Here is a 21,138-nt window from a genome sequence, read left to right as displayed (position 1 = left end):
AAGAAAATTTCTATCTTCATGTGTATGTACTGACAATGATTTGAATCAAGAAAGTGAGTGGAAGACATTCATTATGAGAGCTTTGAGAATTGCTATGTGGGGCATTGACCATGTAGAGGAAGATTAACAGTTTAATTATAAGAAAGTGTGCAGAAATGCAGTACAATGCTGGGAACAGAAATGGGAGCACCAACAGTGAAGCTCACATTTACCTCCTGGATACTGCATCAAGCATGAACACCTGCTAGCAACCAACAGCGCAGCGACCTGGCAACCTTCAGCAATTAAATTTCTGCATGCCAAAATTGTCCTACGTTTCTTGACGTGAAATGTTGTGCTAGTCTCGTTTGACCTTGAAGCTGATGAGCATAGCTTTCAAATGTACTGTATATTGTGAGTAGATAATGTTTAAACAGATGCTTGACTGGATTTGTCTGTTTTCACACAAGCTAACAAGGCCAAATTTCAAAAGAAGACTCACACAGATCTCACTGAAGGCAAATTTACTGTGGATATTGATCTGAACTGCTCAAAGGTGAAGATTTAGAAGTTGCCGGTAGTTCTGTCATGAAATATTAAAAAGCCAATTTGAGCTCTTAATTAAGATTCTGATTAGGCCTGACAGTGTGTTTACACAAATAATAATGGAAGTGATTTTTGACCTGATGACTTTTCTGTACAACCGTACCACCTTAAAGTTTTGTTTTAGTTGCTTTGATATGCCAAATATCATCTCTGAAACAGTGGGGAACTGCCGTCAGCTGTTGCGTGACTCAACCGTTATGATCTGCGATCTGTCTCTGGCTGCGTCCCATACAACACATCTAATTAGCGCTCCTTCCAAATATGAAACAGGAAAATGAATTGGTTTACGAGATGGAGGTCATCCAGGTCTCTGGAGTTTACCACTCATGCTCCTTGTAAACCACCCCACTACAAATGAATTTCTGCAGTAAGCAGTACAAATATTACATGGATGATTTCCTTCATTACTCTCAAATTGGCTTACCCAGAACTCCCTTCTTTACACTCCCAGAGCTGATGTGAGGTGGTATTAAAAACATGGCACATCTGTCGGCCCGATTTAATACTTCCTTCAACACTTTCAAAGGGGAACTCCAAAGAGTTTAGGCTCTGCGGAGCTCGCCGTGTGATTACAGACCTCTGTGCTGGCGGAGCGTGAGAAGATGCTGCTGTTTTCAAGCTGTCATCTAGAGACATGATGGAAATTAGTTCACGGTTTCCATCCATCATTACCCTGTACATATACATCCGCATTGCCCGCACTTCCTATGCTGTATGCTTTGACCCTTTTGCCCTTTCTCCAATTGAATCTGGAAAATGCATTTGCAGCAGCAGACGGAGCGGAAAATGGGTTTACCCGTGACTCCCAAGCACTAAGTGGAATTTTTTTTTTCTTTAACCAGTGAATGTTTTGATTTTTTGTGTGCATTCATTGCGATCATTGTTATTCTTATATAATGTTCTTTCCCATTTGTGTTACAACTCGTCTCATTTTGTCATTGAAAATGATCGTAGAACTCGTATCTGTATGTGCTGCCCGCCACATTATGTTTGGTATCTGCCGCCGTCCTGCCCTATTGTGCTACACATTTAATTTGGATAAAGCATCGTGGGGCTAATAGAAAGGGGAAATTTAAACGCCAAGTCTCAAAAGGAACAGAGACTGCGGAGGGTAAATTGTTATTTCAGCACTGAGGGAGGAGAGAGATTTTCGAGCGGAGAATCAGATCTGCTTAAAAAGAAGAAGAGGAAAAAAGAAAATAATGAAAAAAGAAATTGAGAGAGAATGGAATGGCGAGAGAAAGTTAGGCTTATCTGTCCACAGCAGCAGGCTTGAGCACACAGCGTAACGGCACGTCGCTGTTTGCTCCCGAGACCTGCCGGGGTTTAAGTGATATCAGCTGTCTCAGGGTCAGAGTTCCGACGCTTTTTTGTGGTCATTTTCCAAATCCCTAAAAGAGCCGGTATGGCCTGATAGAAGCACTGCCAAGAAAGGACCAGTGAACAGATACAGTGGCAAGACAATGTCCTTTCTAGTGGTCTCGGAGTTATTGTGGCATCAACAGATTGTGTGTCAACATTATCTGTGATTGTGTGGACGGAACTGCACTGTGGGTGACTACAATGCAGTCTCTAGAAGAAATAGTTTCCAAGGCTACTGCAAAACTTAAAGTGAAGTGAACACTGGCACCTGGGAATTAAAAGACACAGTCTAACATCAATAATCAGCCCCGGTGTTAGCCGTGTCACAATCAGTTGTTACATAGACATCTTGAAGCTTCAGCAAATTTCACAATTCAAATGTAAATGTATATTAGGTTTAGCAACCCTTACAATAAAGACCTTAGGATTTACATAAAATATACCATAGACAACCATCACTTGCAAAAATCAAAGTAAAACTAAATACTATCAGATGGCAGTATCATGGTAATTCATTTATTTTATTCAAGTTCATTTTCGTTTCATTTTTTTACCAAAAAATACCATAGTATAACCATAACATGCTAGCTTAGCTGACCTGGATAGCTAGCTAAACTATTGCAATAATATAATTCTACTATTGCACAGTGTTGCCGCTTGGCAACACATACATTTGATTGATTTACCAAAAAATTTGAGTAGTGAATATGTCATTATAACTTATTTGAGGTGATCTTTACGATTTTTTTGTGCATGAGACTGGTCCTTGTTTGTTACTGACTTTTTAGTTTGCTTTCAGCAACTACTGACTATCAGAAATCGCGCCACAGAAAAAAACTGCATGTCATGTGACTTAACCAAAGCACATCATTGGCTAAACTAAGGTCTTCTCTTTACAACAAAAAAAACGAGAATGTTCTCTTAAAGACACAGTGGTACGGAAATTAACACAAAGTGTTGCCATATGGCTACACCATGCGGTTGAGGGTTAAAATATATATATATTATATTTCATTACATGTCATGGTTTTACATTAGTGGAGCAGAAAAAAAAAACTATTTAAGTGTATATTATAAATTAATTATTAAGTTGAAAGAAATTGATTGCAATTAGAATGGCTTGGTAAAAATACATCTTTTCACAATTCTTCTTCTTCATCTATAGTGCATACATATTTTATTGTAACAATTTTCTTCTCAAGTGGGACGAGCCACCTGAGAACGACAGCGAGGCTATCGATACACACAGTCACTACCACATTCAAAACAGTGTACTTGAGCACTGTGCTTTCTAGCACAATGTGATTCCAGCTCTGCAATGAGGCAATTACAAAAGCAGACAGTTATTCTTCCTCTCGCAGCACGAATAGATTCAGTTCTAAAAGCACCCCGTGTCCTGTATATTACTGTTCTGGGTTGGGGGCCCAGCCTGCTGGGTGAAAGTTATAGCAATGATAGCTTGTTGAGATGCAGACGGAAAAAAGAAAGTAATTTGTGTGTTTTCGCAGCCACTGATTCTGCCTCCTGTGTCTTGTTTCTTCCAGGAGAGATCTGTGCATTTAAGATTCATGGGCAGGAGGCCCCATTTGAAGCTGAGGTTTTGAACAGGACATCTGGTGAAGGGGTGCTGAGGGCCCGGGGTCCCATAGACTGCGAGCAGCAGAAGGAGTACACCTTCATTATCCAGGCCTATGACTGTGGAGCCAGCCCTAGCGGAGCTAACTGGAAAAAGAGTCACAAGTAAGTAAAGAGACCTTAGTTGATCTGATGTGGTGTAGTTTATTTCAGCTGCTTCAAACGGAAGTCCACTGGTGGTCTGTGAAGGATTTGCAAATTGATTGACTGATTTTTGTTTTAATTGATCAGAAACACCAAGGTTTAATTTTACTAATTAATCAACAGATTTCAGGAAAGCCTGTTCTCACTCAAATTGCAAAGTATTTACATTTTTTTCATGCAATTTTTCTTAATTAGTTAGCATTATTTAGATTAATTAGCTTAAAGTTGCAGTTCAGTTCATTTCATTAAAAGAAAAAAAATCAGAGCAGTCAAGCTAAATTATGGATTGGTGACTTAAGATTTTAAAAAAATATGTGAAGTCAGAGACATTTGGGATGTTATGTGGTCCACAATTTTAGTTTTTCTCTAGAAGTGATAGGTCATCTGGACAATTTTTGACTAGTATTGCAAGTCATTTTGTATAAAAGCTACAAGATTCTTAGTAGAAGTTGCAATTTACAAGCAAGAGAAGCTGTCGCCTCTGTGATGTTGACTGTGTAAATTAAGGGACTGGTGTCCTGCTGTGCAAATTATCCATTTGTTTAATTCATCATCTCATTATCAAAGTTAAAAGTAGAATGAAGCTTTGCCACATTTGTGGAAGCTTTTGAGGCAGAAGAGCCATGAGGAAACCAACTGCTGTGCTGAAAGCTAACCAGTCTGGTGTTTCATTTGGAGTAATTTTGAGATTGTTATACTTTATTTTTTGTTTATTTTATTAATGTGATATTCCAAGATACTTGTAAGCACTTTAAAAAATTGTGGACCACCTCACACCTTACATTACTGCAAAACTAAACTACTAAAATAAAATAAAATATCAGTAGGGTAGAAATTAGTCTTAAGGCTGGAATACACCACGACTTTTAAATTTTGTCATATTTTTAAAATGCATTTTCCTATGAAAGATGGTTACAGAGGAAAACCTAGCTAGGACTACAAGACTTTCAAGTCATTCTGAACACAACGAACTCACACAGAGACGTGCAAGACATATGACAAATAAAAGCAATGTTTGTTCTAAAATCAGCATATAACATCAAATGCAATCATATAATCTGCGCCTATCATACACTACATGATTTTCTGTGAATCCTGTCAACTCCCGAGTGTTCAACATTTTCAGACTGGCTCTGACTTTCAAGCAACTAATGTTGACTTGTCCAGCAGAATGTGTAGTGTATTAGTGAATTATATAGTTAGTTATAAAGCATATTTTTATATTATGGGAAAAAAAGCGTATAATTTTGCCAGACTGCTGTTTTCTTCCATATTTCGATGAAAGGATTTAAATTGCTGCTTTAAGGTAATGAAGCGATTGTTTGCTAGCTGAAGTGTTGGTCTGAACACTCACTTAAACTGACTGATTGAAGTGAGACAACATAAACTCTTCATCACAAATTAATACTAGCACAATCACTTAATTCACTGTTATGAGCTGATTAATCAGTTGATTAATTCATTGTTGGTGCTTTTTGTTAATTATAATTATTTTGTTTGTGTAGATCTATTTTATTGTTATTATTTATTGTTATTATTGCTATTAGCTCTAGAACAGTTTAAGTTTTAACTATAAAGATTACTATAATGATACCAATACAGCGTCCACACCAACGGACGATAATATTCTGTTTATTATGAGCGCAAGTTGTGATTTTGTCACTTGCCGATGTATACGAAGTCAGGTAGATTCTGATTGGTCAATCTTTTTAGCATTCTTCAGTTGGAGAAAATCTTTCCAAATACAGTATGTCATCACTATTATAGCTATGGTGTGGACCTTGCTATTCTCATGCAATTAGAATGATAACTAAAACTTTATAGTCATAGTTATTATGGCTGTGTAAAAAATATTGATTTCTCAATTTTAATCGATTCTCATTTTTACGAAACGATATTGATTCTTAAATCCCAAGAATCGATTAGTCTGTTTTCAGTTAATGAACAGAACATTGAAGCGCACCTCCCATCCAATACTGTAGCAATAAGCTTTGGCCTTTGTTACTTTTTCAAATTCTGTCCATTTAATTACAATATTCAAACAAGAAATGGCATTTCGGTGCTGTTTAATGTGGAGCGACAGACTGCTGTATTGCCTCAGTTCAAGAGAATCGATATTGAATCAAATCAAATCGAAATCGGATTCAGAATCAAAATGAATTGCAAGCTTGTGAAGCATAATTGCATCAAATCATGAAATTTGTGTCAAAACCCAGCCCTAATAGTTATTGCTATATTTATTATTCTTGGTGTGAACCGTGGTGAAGTTTGTACTCCTCACCTCAAATCTCAAATCAGAGTGAAGTTCAGTATACCGTCCACAGCATTCTTTTGCTCTCTCTGTCCCTGGCGGCACTCCGGCATATGAGTTAGCTACAGGCACACATACACATCCATATGCTTGCACACATTTCTACACACCCAGCCCTGGCTGGCCCTGCATTGATGACCCATCAAGATGTTTACTAAGTTGCCGGAAGCTCCGTACGTGCCCGACAATCTCTCTTACAATAGCAGCTCGCTGCAGCTGGAACACAGCTCTGATGAAGTGCAGGAGAGAGCCGTGCTTCAGGCACCCACTGCTGTGAGAGAGAGAGAGAGAGAGAGAGAGATGAAGAAGTGCTTTTGATTTCACAGCTTGGCTCGTTCTGATGAATGCCTCTTGACACCGCGATAGTGAGAGGCGTGTGCGAACGCGTGCACGCAAGAGAGATCGCCGAGTACAGGATCTCAGCGGGATAATCTAAATGCAGGTCCCATTAGCTTAATGTCTCCATTTAGGAAGAAGTACGACAACACGTGAATTTATGTTTCTGTCGAAGAAGGTCACACCTGGTTTGACTGAACGGCAGACACTGAGCTGGACTTCTTTAAGATTTTATGTGAGCTCTGTGTATCACAGTGCAACTTTCTCAGCTCTTTTTCAGGTTCGTTACCATACAAATGATTTGGAGTTGGAAAGGAGACTGCAATCTTAATTTCTTTGGTATAAAATGTTTTAAATGAAATTGAAGTTTAAAAAAAAGATAATGCAAGTGTATGTATATAACTGCATTTGCGTAGTTTGACTAATTTTTCAAGTTAACCTAAACCTGCACCCTCAGTACATATTACAACAATATTTAAACATATCCAAAAACAATCACAAGCTTCCAATACCACTCTCTTTATGATGCCTCTAAATTCACCAATAGACATGTGAAAATGCATATTGCAGGCAAAAGCTTAATCTGTGTTTGTGTCGGTGTGCCAAATGCAGCTTGATAAACAACAGCTTAATGTTTGAGTAATTTTATTGTGGTGAAACGTCAGGTAGGCAAACCAAGCCATCTATTCTGCCTGCTGCACTACACAGTAGTCTTGTTATCAAGTAAACATATTCAAAATTCTTAAAATTAGATCAATTTAACCAGGAAATATTTGCAGCCATTTTTGCAGTTGATTGATTGGTGGGTGTTTATGGATGTTTTCATCCATTTTCCACTTTTTTCTTTGAGAATTTCCCCAGACATGGCACAGACTGTTTTATATTTCATGTGGCGCGCTAATATTTTCTTCATCAATGTAAATAGTTAGTCAGTCCGGCCCTCAATACAGTGCTCAGAGATTAACTTCTTTCGGTCTATAATTTTCCTAACAAGCTATTCGCTGTTCACTCGCACAATTCAGAGGTGTTATATCTGTGTGTCTCAAGTCTATTAGCACCTCTGTTCTTTAAAATTAACATCTCTTGTGTTGCTCACCCTGATTGGTTGTTCTCTGTCCATCCCTCTGGTTCTGTTGCAGGGCGGTGGTTCATATCCAGGTGGATGATGTAAATGAGTTCTCCCCAGTGTTCAGGGAGCCATTATATCGTGCCACTGTTACCGAAGGCAAAATCTATGACAGCATACTGCAAGTTGAGGCCTGGGATCAGGACTGCTCTCCGCAGTACAGCCAGATCTGCAACTTTGAGATCGTTACACAGGATACACCTTTTGCTATTGATCGAAATGGTAAGTCTTAGATTCAGATGTGTGAAAGAACACAAATTGTAAGAACCATAAAGCGTGCATTCTGTGTCAGAATTAGTAGTTGCAGACTTCAAGTATAGTATTTTCAAATAAACAAATAAATGCTTGCAATTTTATTTGCATTTAAGTAAACCTTTCATAGAAATTGATTATAAATGTAAACTTCAATAATAATATTAAATATATTATTTTAGTGAAATTTGTTGATGTCTTATTTTTCTGTTTGATTTAAAAAAAAAAAAAAATCCTCAGATGTAGGTAAACAAAACTTTGGGGTCAAAGTGTATGCATTAATATTATAATATTTTTTTTTATTAAATAAATACAGCCTCTATGAACATAAAAAACGTTCTAAAACATAAAAAAGCCTTCAAAGTAAAGAGTAAGTAAAATGTTTAATTTTGTTTTTTAACATGTTTTTGAGTAAGAGTGCATGTATTTACTTTCAATATTGCTCGTTACGAAACCCCCCAAATATTACTTGAGTAACAATTCCTGATGTACTTTCCACCTCATTTCTGTTGTGTCTGGGCTGTCTTGCTTTCTACCTGTCTTTCTCACTGTTTTTTTTTCATTGCATAAATTGTATGAAAGTGATAAAGACAAACAAATCATTTTCTCACTTCTGTACTTCACTTGTGATTTCTCTCTTGGGTGAAGATGATTGAATTTGATTTGTTTTAGCTTCCGTTTTCTGTATTCATCGTTCACGAGTGCAGAATTGATGTCTTATTTGGTTATCGTTGAATGCGTGAGTGAATTAAACAGCTCATTGGCCAGCTGGATTGTCAGCGCTCCAATCTTTGACACTTTCGTGCACATCCGAGACGACTCTGAGGTGCTGGAGGGACCGGAGCTCACGGATCACATTCGCCACGCTGCTGCAGATCAGACACCCGTCTCTCTGCTGTGGCTGTCTGCTTCCCTCTCATATTCTCTGGTGGGGTGTCAGCTGTCTCAAAGAGCTGCGGTCTCTTTCAGGGGCTCACGTTGAACTCAGAGCTCCTGTCTCTTTCGCTTCCTCTTGCCGCTTTGGGCCCTGCCAGCGTCTGCAGTGCGACTGGCATTGACATTGCTTGGTTAGTGCCAGGCGAGAGCTGAGTGATGCATGGGCCGCCCGTGTGGATTTTGTTCTGAGGGCTTTTGGCTCCATCATTTACTGTGGATCAGAGGGCAGAGTGAGTTATTAAATACAACAGGCCCACTGGCACTGTGTTCTCTGGTCCAGGGAGAAGAGGATGAAGAGGAGGGGACGAAAGAGAATGAGATCAGGAGAAAGAAGTACCGAAAGAATGATAAATAGTTTGAGTATAGAAACATGCACTAATGACGTTAGGTAGGAGGGAGGAAGGTTGGTGTGTGTTGGTGGCGATACCACATGATTCGTTTTGAAACCTGAGGTAATTTACTAAAGATCTTCTGTGAGATTTCATTGTTTTTGTGCATCCGAGAACTATGAGCGGAACATATTCCCAACATTGTTTCAAGCATAGAGACAGCGCGAATGAAACAAGACGCAAAGAGGCAATATTTGACAGACATTTTATTTGATACTCACTTCTGAATGGAATTCATTGAGAGAAACGCAGAGCAATAGATAGGAAAAGGAAGACAGACAGAAATAATAAAACCAGAAAAAGAGTTGGAATGTGAGAAATAAAAGATATATCAGGGGGTTTAGATTGAATTTACACCATCAGTAGCACTAAAATGCTGGAGGCCATTAAATGAGTGTTCTTTGTTCTTTATGCTTTTATTCTAAAAGAACAGAAATTCAAACACACGCTGAGGCGCATGCTTAAGGTTTCAATCAGAAGTGTCATGCCTATTCAAACTGAAGCACCCTCAGATTTTGAATGCAACTTTCAAAAAAAGTGTCTATGATAATTATGGTGCATGATTTATTTTTGATAAAGAAAAGCGTGGAAGATTGTGGCAGAATTGACTTGTCTAAATTGTCTAAATCATTCCAATCTAATTGTACAATTGTATAATATTCCACATATTATTTGCTTTTAAATGAAAATTCCATTATCAACCCTCATGACTTTTTTACTGTGGAAAACAAAAGAAGGCATTTAAAAGTATTTTTAAACAGTTTTTGCCAATACAGTGAACATTAATAGTGTTCAAATTAACAATGACCCCATTAAATTTCACTGTTCCGTGATTTTTGTTCCATAGACGAAAAGTCATAAAAGTTTATGATGAAATAAAGGTGTGTAAATGATTGCATAATTTTCGTTTTAAACTACTGTGTCCCTTTAAGCTGCTCTTTTCATTCAATAAAACGCATGGTGATCTGTGTAGCTACCACGTTGAGATGCAATTTTGCTTGGTTTATGAAAACATAGGTAGTAACATAGTAGAAATTCATTCAATGAAAATATCATTAATATTAAATATCTGCATGCCACTTTTTTCTGCTTGCTCCACCAAAGGGCTTTTCACACTGTGCTTAACCCCAGGTTATCATCATTCTATTGTCATTCCAGAGCAGGGTTAGCACCACTTTTACTCCACATTGTTAACCCTATATTGTGGTGCCAAACTTGTACAGTGTAAAATGATGTGGTGTTGGAATGTTATGGCTAGATTCTTAGCAACAACTTCATATTTATGTGCCTTGAAAGGCGCATTGTATAAACAGTCGTTTCAGAGGAAACATGTCAAATAGTGACAGAAAATATGCATCAGTTGGAGTAAAGAAGAGACTGTTTCATTTATAACTTTATAGTCCAAATTGTCCATTCAGGAAAAACTTGATACAGTCTGCAATATATAATACAAGGCTGCAAAGCTAGAGCCATTATATAAACAGGTCGCATGCTGCATTCACAGAACACAAAATAAGCAAATAAGAATGTTAACCCAGGTTTTGGGCATGTACAGTGTGAAATTTCGATTTATGAATACCCAGGATTAACTGATAACCCTAGGTAAATTATGAGCAGCGTGAAACGTGAAACAAGCTATCCCAAGATTCTGCCAACCCAGGGTTAATTATTTCAAATACGAAAAGCCCTCAAGTAACCCAGGATGGCCATATGTGCCCCCTCATTAAAAGATCCATGATGCCCCGATTTGAACTTCACGTGTAGAAACATACAGTAGACGAGTTGAGGCTCTCACACACTTGCATTCATAATCTCACCCTCTTTTCTCATATTCTGTTGTCATACTCTTGTTTTTATCAGTGCCGCACAGACAGAGGCCCATTGATAACTCACTGGAGGAGAACTGTTGCTTTTAAAAATCCCCTGCTCTTAATCATGCCTGGCATTAGTTGCCATAATAAGCTGCAACAACTGAACTGGCTGTCTTACACACACACACACACACACACACACACACACCTCTTCCTTCCTCCCACATACCTGTGTTTGTTGAAGTATGGCTTTGAGGGTATTTCAAGCCACACTTTAGCTTTGTGGCTCTGAGGATTGGTGCAGACTTGGTCTGGGAGCCCAGAGCGACTGACCTCTATTCCTCATTGCTGTCTCCTTGACAGCACGGCTGTTCTCATTGAAATGCAGCCAGCAGGTAAAAATAACCACAGGCCTACGGAAGGGTGAGAGCATCAAATCGTTAGCTGCTAGTTCAGCCTCATGAACTCTGTCACCACAGAGTACATCCAGACTCACCAAACATCAACCCCAAAGCCGCCTTTAGCAACTGTGGGCGTTAAATGCTAAATTACACACATCAGTCCTGTCACAAAAAGCACTCATTACTCAAATGACAGGTACCAGGTAGAGGATCAATGTGATTATGGTTCTTTAACCTGGAACTCTGCAAGTGTACAGTCTGTGGTTTGCTGACTTTTTTTCAACCAACGGTGCCAGGCTGGCACTTCTCAAGCTGCTGACCAGGAAGAATACTCATCTCTAAAAAAGCTTTTAGAGCATGGTCTGGCTTTCTGCCAGAGGTTAGAAAGTCAGAATGTACTTGGATCTTCAGTAATATCATGTGAACACTAAAATTACAGTATATAATTAAGAAAAATACTGTTCAGAGGTTTGGGGTCAGTAAGACTTTTTAAAGGAAATTAATAATTTTATTCAGCAAGGATGCATTCAATTGATAAAAAGTAACTGTAAAGACATCTGAAGGATTGTGTGACACTAGAGACTAGAGAAATGGCTGCTGATAATTAATATTTTCTATAAATGGGAATACATTACATTTAATGTATTTTGAATTGCAATAATATTTCACAATATTACTGTTTTGATCAAATAAATGCCGCCTTGGTGAAATTTAAAACATTAAATAATAATACAAATCATAATCACAATCATTGATTTTTAATCAGTACCCATAAAAGTTGGAATGGCTTTATAGAAGGTGGATATATTTTTCAGTCACGCCAGAAATACAAATCCCATTTGTATTTGAACAACAGAAGGTTGTTACTGTTGAGCTCTATATTCTGAGTAAATTTGTATTCATAGTACAAACTAAGTCAACATTTGTAGTTTTATTAACCATAGGTCCCACCTACATTATTTTATTAGCCATGAATGCAGATAATAAACCACTATAAAGCTTTGTGAAATGCAAAATATAAAGATTAGATGTAATTGTCTTTATCCTAATTAGCAGCACTGGAAACGGTCTTGCAGATATAATCTGTAATTGCTGAAACAGGGACACTTACACAGTTGGAATTACTTTTGTGATTGAAAACATTTGGCCAGAGCCATTGTAAGGGAGCTTAATTATTGTTTAAAAGCATATGTTGGTATAGTATCTCAGTCTGGCAGCTGCAACAATTACAAATTGCTCTCTTAAGTTTTACTTTCCTTGTTCCACTTAGCGTGCCTTTAATTTTATTTAACAAATTCTCTGACAAGTAATGGGCTTGTTTTTTCTCTTACATATATTCTTCTCTCTAGGCAACATCAGGAACACGGAGCGACTAAGCTATGACAAACAGCAACACTACAAAATCATGGTGACTGCTTACGATTGTGGCCAGAAAAGGGCGATGGAAAGTGTTCCGGTTCACATTGATGTAAAACCAGTCTGCAAACCTGGCTGGCAAGGTCAGTGGATACTTCACAGTTATTTCAACTTTTACTGTTGCTCTGTTCCTGGCTTCCATTCAAATTAGCTGCTTATTCTGATCATTTCGTTTTTTGCAAGCAGCATACTGTATGTATTGCTACTGTTTCGCAATAGTAATGTACAATAGATGCTTATTGCAATTCATTTTCACTGCTTATGGCTCAGGAAGCTGGCTCCAAAAAAATCTGTGGGTGTATGAAAAAAAGATAGATTTGAAATTATCACGAGACAGTTGACCAACTACCATTGCACTGAATGGTAATGCTAACAGATGGCTTTCTAAGTCTTATTGACTTTCTTTAGTTCTTTCAAGGCCATGTCAACTAATTGCATTTTCATTTAAAAATAAAAAAATAGTGGTGTGTGGCCAAGTATGATGAACCATACTCGGAACTTGTGCTCTGCATTTTAACCCATCCAAGTGTACACAGTAGTGAACATACACCCGGAGCAGTGGGCAGCCAATGCTGCAGCACCCGGGGAGCAGTTGGGGTTCGGTGCCTTTCTCAAGGGTCTCACCTCAGTCGTGGTATTGAGGGTGGAATGAGTGTTGGTTATTCACTACCCCCACCTACAATCTCTGCCGGACCTGAGACTCAAACCCACGACCTATGGGTTACAAATCCGACTCTCTATCCATTAGGCCACAACTGCCCCATTTTAAATGTGTTATTTGTGTTGAGGAGTTCCTAGAAAATAGTAATTTTCTATAAGTACCACCACTGTGAAATACAAAAGAAATGAGCTGCAAATGTTCACAGGAAGAACGAGCCAAATAGTTTTTACATTTATATTTATCTTGATAAAAACGTTCTCTATACACTTATCCTTCTATAATCTCTAAGAGTCCCTGTCGATTCTCAAGTCAGCTTTTTTGACTCACCCAAAAGTGAAAACTCTCTCATAATTTAGTCACTGAAGTCATACAAAAGCAGATATTTTGAGAAATATTTAGTCTGTTTTGGCCATACAATTTTTGGTCAAGGGGGTTTAAAACAATTAGCATTTTTTACATGTCTTCTTGATGACAATGGCAACAGAATTGTAATTCTCAAATTGACTCGAAGAGTTTGACCTGATTCATTCAAAATATCTCAAATCAGACATCACTACTTCTCCTGAACATTCAAAAAATAATTTAGGTGGATGTCAGGATTTTTGGTGAATAATGACTTAAGTTGAGTTTCTATCTCTGCCTTATATCTACCCTCAGCCTCCATCCGCGAAATGGTCAGTATTGTGACTCTGTTCTCAGCGACCTCTGTGATCCCTTGTTCTATTCTCCTCTCATCTGTGGCACACACTGTTAGTGGTCTTAACTAGACAGATCGATATCCGTGGACTCCCTCTTCCCACAGGGACTGCACAGCAGTTTCAGCCTACAGCTCGTCCGCACATACTCTCACTGACCTTTCTGAAAGAGCCCAGTATTCCTTTAATATCTTATGCCTACATGACAAGGCCAAACAATGCATTTTACATATGCTGTGGTAATGGATTTGTTCTAAACAGTCAGTAGCCAGCGCTTTCAACATCATTAAATCTGAGAAAAAGACGAGGCAGCTTTTTCACAGTTTACCTTCTTTCACACATCGATTGAGGCGTGGAAAATATCTGCAGATGAATTCAATTCACAGGCTTCAGCTGAGCCATTAAAAAGCGGATGTCAGGGGCTGGAGAGACAGACGCCTAATCACTGTCATCTAAAATTGTGTTTAGAGCGTGAAAAGAGGGGGGGGGGGGGGGGCTTTCATTCTCTCTTCAGCCAGGAAGAGTTAGACAAACCCAAGTCCTTTTGAGAATAAACAATGTAGCTAATTCAATCGTGACATAAGTCAAACTTTGTAAAACATTCAGAGGCTGTTTGAGTATAGTGCACACAATTAAAATAAATCTTAAGATTTTGCTTTATAGGGGTATTTTTATATAAAAAAAGAACATTTATCCTCATCTTGTTCCAAACCTGTATAACTTTCTTCTGTGGAACACAAACAAAGGAATTGTAAAGAAATTAAACTCTGCTTTTGTAACCAGGGGTTGTCAAATTCCAAGCAACATTTAATTCATATAAATATATATTTATTCATTCATACATTTACTTGTCCATTCTAATTTATTCTTTATTAATCACTGTATGGAAAAGTACTGTAGCATGTCAAAGGTTTCCACACTTCTCCATTGAATAAAATTAAAGGAATAGTTCACCTAAAAATGCCAAATAACTGAAAATTTACTTACCGCTAGGGAATCCAAGATGTAGATGAGTTTGATCCTCAGCAGTGAAAGGGTGCCGTTAGATTGAGAGTTCAAAGATCACAGTAATCCACAAGCAATCCACATGACTCCAGTCCATCAATTCATGTCTTGTGAAGTGAAAAGCTGCTTGTTTGTAAGAAACAAATCCATCATTAAGACATTTTAACTTTAATCTGTTGCTTCTGGCACTATAATCTATAACAAATGCTTCCTCCAGTGGAAAAAGTCGATCCCATTAAAAAATCCACAGACTGTTTTCACTTGTAAACGGTGCTTGATTTGTAAATTTTTATTTTCTGAATCAGTCAAGATTATATTTCCACTGGAGAAATATTATTATGGATTCGTAATTTAGCTGGAAGCAACAGTTTGAAGTTCTTAATAATGGATTTGTTTCTTACAAACATGTAGCGTTTTGCTTCACAAGTTGTTAGTTGATGGACTTGAGTCATGTGGATTACTTGTGGAATATTGTCATGTTTTTATCAGCTGTTTGTACTCTTATTCTGACGGCACCCATACACTGCAGAGGATCCATTGCTGAGCAAGTGATGCAATGCTAAATTTCTCCAAATCTCTTCTGATGAAAAAAAAAGTTCATGTGCATCTTGGATAGCCTGAGGGTGAGTAGATTTCTAGCAAATATTCATTGTTGGGTGAACTATTCTTTTAATAGTGGTTTGAGGGTGAGAAAATGATCTCAGAATTAATGAAATATCCATTTAAAACACAGATCGTCTCTCTTACACATTCCCAGTTTTTAATTGAAGACATTTTTGCCATTTGAACTATAATCCAAGGTGTTGTCACATGTCTCATCGCTGTAATTTGTCTTCCTTCTTTCACACTTGTCAAGGTGACAGCACAGAGAGTGTAAAAACTGTTCTGAGAACAGTATGCTGATTTAACCAATTAGAGGGAGTCTGTTACACCTGTTTGTTAAGAGAATTTTGTGTGAGATGACATGGACTTAGATGAGTTATTACCTGTTGAGAGCTACGCAGCTCTCTATGCCAAGAAGCGACTTATTCTATGAAAGGGCAGCTTCCAGTCTATGCAAGCCAAAATGTCAGACTCGAGCGTATTAGCCACAAATCTTGTAAATCCTCAACCCTTTGCAATACAGTTTTCATGTTGAGGTTTTGGCAGTGATACAGTTCACAAAGCATGTCTGTTTTGATTCAGGCTAATTCGGTTTCCTCTCACACAAAGCCACAAAGTTTGTGTTCACAAGAACTTTCAAATCACTAATTTTCTCTTTTTCTTGACAATAGCGTCATAGGTTTGATATAATACTGATAAAAATTAAATTGAAGGGGATAATTGTGTTAAATACATTCTTTTATTAATCCCCCATAACATTTACAATTGAAAATATTTTCATTTTTAATAGTGATGTCAAACGATTAATGGGGATTAATTGCATCCAAAATAAAAGTTTTTGTTTACATAATATGTGAAAGTCACACCAGAGGTGTTCAGCTGGGATCAGGACTTGGCTTTCTGCAGACCAGTCAAGTTCTTCCACACTGACTGAATCAATCATGTCTTTTTGAACCGTGCCTTATACACAGAGGCACTGTCATGTTAAGAGCAGAAAAGGGTCCTGTCCAAACTGTTGCTAAAAAATTAGAAGCACACAGTTCACTAGAATATCATTATATGCTTTAACATTAAGATTTGTACTCATATAAATTACTAAAGTAGTCAAACATGTTCACTAGAAGTGGGTGACCCAATACTTTTGGCAATATAGTGTATGTATGTATATATATATATATATATGTATGTATGTATATGTTGGAACAGTAAAGACAAAATTGCTCTGTTGGCTGTGGAGTCAAGACATTTGCAAATATGATTAAAAGATGAGACAAAACTACAGAAGGTCACATTTTATTATTAGCCGTTTCAACACATACATGTTTTACCAAATAAAAAGAGCAGCACTTTTATAGTTCATCCCACTCATTGATGTGAGCATAAGTATTGGGACAGTTGAACATAAGGCAGATATAAAAGATTAAAAGCTATTATTTAGTTGCAGATCCCTTGCGCACAATCACAGCAGTGAGTCTGAGATAGACATCACCAGACTCTTGGTCTCATCCTTTGAAATACTTTTCCCAGCCTTTAATGCGGCCAATTCCAATTGTTGCTTGTTTTGGGGAGCTTCTGCCTTTACTCTCCTCTTCAGCTGGTGAAATTCATGTTCAATCGGATTTAAATCTGGAGATTGACTTGGCAATCTAAGACTTTCCATTTATTTGCCCTTATAAATTCCTTGACTGAACTGGCAGGGTGTTTTGGGTCATTGTCTTGATGCAATATGAAGCACTTCTCAATGAATCTGGTGGCATTTTCTTGAATATTGATAGGCAAGATGGTTTTGTACCCTTCCAAATTTATTGTGCTACTGTCATCATACATTAAGTCATCAGTATAGTTGAGAGGGCCTGTTCCAGAGACAGTCATGCATGCCCATGCCATGACACCACCTCCACCATGCTTTACAGATGAGGCTGTATGCTTGGGATCCTTGCAGTTCCCTTTTTTTCCACATTTTTGCCTCCCCCAACACTTAGATAAAGGTTCATCTTTGTCTCATCGGTCCATAAACACAGTTCCAAAACTCTTCTGGCTCACCTTTGTGCTTTTTTGCAAACTCTAATCTTGCCTGAACTATTTCTGCTGGTCAGAGGTTTGCATCTTGCTGTGTAGCATCTGTAATTCTGTGTCAAAGTCTCCTGAGGACAGTAGATTGTCAGAGCATCAACCCAGCTCTCTGGAAGTTATTGGTGATTTTACAGACACGTCTTTTAGGGTTCATTTTCACAGCTTTTATGATTTGTCTGTCATCAACTACTGTTGTTTTCTCAGCCGATCAGGTCGTTGTTGGTTGCTGGTGGTTTCCAAACTCTTGATTTCTCCATGCCCTTTGTTTTTGCTATAGCTCTAATTGACTTCCTCTTTTCTTTTAGCATCCAAATTGCTTGCTTTTCTCTCAAAGTCAGCTCCCCCGTCTTCATCCTGGTTTGTGTGTCATCATCGATTGCAGGATTCAGAATGCAGAAGTAATGGGTATAACTGATATGACACATTCCCTGCTTTTAATATCTGAAGAATTAATGCAACAGGACACAGCTGATCACTTAGAAAGACCTGTGAGGCAACTGTTCCAATACTTATGCTAACATCAGAAAAGTCTGTTGTTGTTGTTTTTTTTTTTTTAAATAATAGTTTGTGTTTTCTTCTTTTTCTTCCTTTACTCTGCTTTGAATTCAAGTAGTTTTATTAGCATGGAAAAAAAGTATTAAAAGAAAAGAAAAAAAAGTAAGCTTTGCCAATGATTTATTCTCTTTTCCTCTCTCCTCAATCACTCCTAGTTTGTCCCAGGGTCACTGCTGTTTCTGAGCGCAGGTATCATCTAAAGCATGATAGGGCCTTAAGATGTGTTGACAGTCGCTGGCAGGCTCCCATGCCTAGAGAATAAGCAGTCATTGGCTGAGAGATTGCATGGCCTGTGTTGTCAATGTGATTCGTAAGAAGTGAGGTGGAAGTTTGGACTGAGTGACGATCATGACAGGCACCACAGAGGTGAAGAGCGAGGATTTCTAGTTGTAACGCTTCCCGCTTGCATAAGCGTGTAATTGGGCAGCCTCTCTTTGTCTCTGGTCAAATCCCGTCTGTCAACACTGATCTCTCCATCTCTCTGTCCAGCGGCCCGTCTTCCTGAATCATCCACTGAGAGTGACAGATCTCTCATTGAGTGCAGAACCCATAGAAAACTGGCACTGCCAATCAGGTCTTCACTTACACGGTGTACACAGTATTTACTGAGAGAAAAATGCACGACTGGACTTGATTTTATCTGTTAGGAATAAAATGAACTTGGGAGCTGCATAGTAGAATGAATCCAGACTACATGTGATTAATTGTCTTAATTGATGTTTGGATATTTGTTAACATTACCCAATAGCCTGTGCAGTTTAAGTGACAGAGGAAGTGCAAGTTGTTAAGATGAAACATGATGTTGATTGTGAAAATAAGCTTTTTAATTTAATTTAGTTTTTCATTTGCAGTTAGTTTATTTTCTTTTAAATCATTCTTTTCCTGTTCTGTTGGTTTTTGTATATAACTTACAAAGATGCATCATTTACAATCAAACTAGGGAATGTCCATTTAGAAACTAAATGGGCTGATTTTTTTGTTTTATGTTGAATTTTAAATTTGGTCAATATTTTGTTGTGTCATATTCATTTTAGTCCATTTTACTGTGACTAAAGTATGCAATGTACTTACAAAAGTTTATAAAATAATTACTTTTGCCATTATATCCTTATAATTTCTTGGCATAAATGAAGTAAAGCAACTAGCGTTTAGAAATAATTATTTTCTTTCTGATTAAATATAAATTAATGTTTTTAGAGCTTGATTTGATCATTTTTAGTACAAAGTCATCATAAAATAAAGATGATGATTTATACTGATTTTTTTTTCCACTTTGTCCTTCAAAAGTCTAGAAACACTCTAGGCAATGTAATTTACAGATGATAATTTGGAAAACAACAAAACAAATGTCAAACAATAACATACTTTTATCAACAGCACGTTTTAATTAAAATTGTTTCATTAATCATTTAAAATGTTCTGATTTAGGTAAAAACAGAGCTTTGGTTCAAATGCAGACCTGCACTTTAAAAAAAAAAAAATATCAGACTTTGCTGTTTGCAGAGCTTTGGTACTACAAGTTTTTTTGGTACTACAAGCACAGGTTTGAATCTGACCAGCATCACATCCTGATCTTTTCCGCTTTTTTCTGTCTAATAGTTTCCTGTCACTCTCCACTACACTCCCTGATTAGATTTCAAAATGCACAAACATAAAATTAGAAGAACCCCATAAATATACAAATGCACCACTTCCAGTCACTTAATTAGCATTACATTCATCCATGAACATCAACAACACATCTTATGATGGAAACTGTGACAGAAATGAGATGAGTTTCCTGACTCATAGCCCTTTTCTGCACCATGTCACCCCAAACCCCCCACTCTCCCATTATTTTTTCCTTGCATATCCCAGTCTGTTCTTTTTTACTTCAGCAATTCCAGTGGCAATATCGGTTCCTGTGCCACTCTGCTGCGACTTTTTGGCGTCCGTGGCATTTGCGAATAAGCAATGAATGTTTAATGCCACAGTTAATGTTAATCGTCACCCCGAGGTCCTGAAATGGTCTTTCTATTGAACAGAATGAGTCTGGCCTCTGGCTTTGTTGTGTTTGGATAATCGAGGGAATTATTCACTCTCCAGGGAGTAGATGAGTCATTACGCAGCTCACACACAACGTTGTTTTGATGCCGTGCTTCCAAAAGCGCTTTATTCCAAAGTCCTGTAGCACATGGCAATATCGGGGGAAGTCGTGGCCTAATGGTTAGAGAGTCGGACTCGTAATCGAAAGGTTGCGGGTTCGAGTCCCCGGCCGGCAGGGATTGTAGGTGGGGGGAGTGAATGTCCAGCGCTCTCTCCACCCTCAATACCACGACTGAGGTGCCCTTGAGCAAGGCACCGAACCCCCAATTGCTCCCCGGGCGCTGCAGCATGGCTGCCCACTGCTCCGGGTGTGTGTTCACGGTGTGTGTGTGCATTTGTTCACTACTCACTGCTGTGTGTGTGTGCACTTGGATGGGTTAAACGCAGAGCACCAATTTCGAGTATGGGTCACCATACTTGACAATACGTCACGACTTTACTTTTTTACTTTACACATGATTCCTTTCTGATGCTGGATTAAAAGAAGACCCACTGCTGTTTTAGGTGTTGTTTTTTTTTCTGAAAAATGTTTTTTTGTTGCATATATTGTGTTTTGAAGTAAGCAATAAAGCTTCTCTGCTCAGTTTATCTGGGGCAGAACGACTACCTCAGATATTCATGAGGAACTTTTTTAAGGCCTTTCCCTCAAAAAGAGGTAGAGTTGGAGGCCTGTGGTACTGTACTGTCGCCCCATTTTATCCACAGTAGTGCCAATGAATAATGTAATAAGATATTTTTTCTGAAGAAATATCTCTCT

The 21,138-nt window shown here is 38.0% G+C and overlaps 1 protein-coding gene across 1 annotated transcript in view; it reads left to right on the top strand.

Moving 5' to 3' along the window:
- Positions 1-21,138, top strand: part of clstn2a (calsyntenin 2a) — a 213,596-nt gene that overhangs the window by 144,478 nt on the left and 47,980 nt on the right. Inside the window, exons 3-5 of the mRNA XM_079380083.1 lie at positions 3,492-3,687; positions 7,513-7,721; positions 12,638-12,787. Of these exons, the coding sequence (XP_079236209.1) occupies positions 3,492-3,687; positions 7,513-7,721; positions 12,638-12,787 (555 nt within the window). The remainder of the gene's footprint in view (positions 1-3,491; positions 3,688-7,512; positions 7,722-12,637; positions 12,788-21,138) is intronic.

This window comes from Barbus barbus, assembly GCF_936440315.1.
Source record: "Barbus barbus genome assembly, chromosome: 26".
Classification (NCBI taxonomy): Eukaryota; Metazoa; Chordata; class Actinopteri; order Cypriniformes; family Cyprinidae; genus Barbus; species Barbus barbus.
This window is presented reverse-complemented; position numbering and strand designations above follow the sequence as displayed.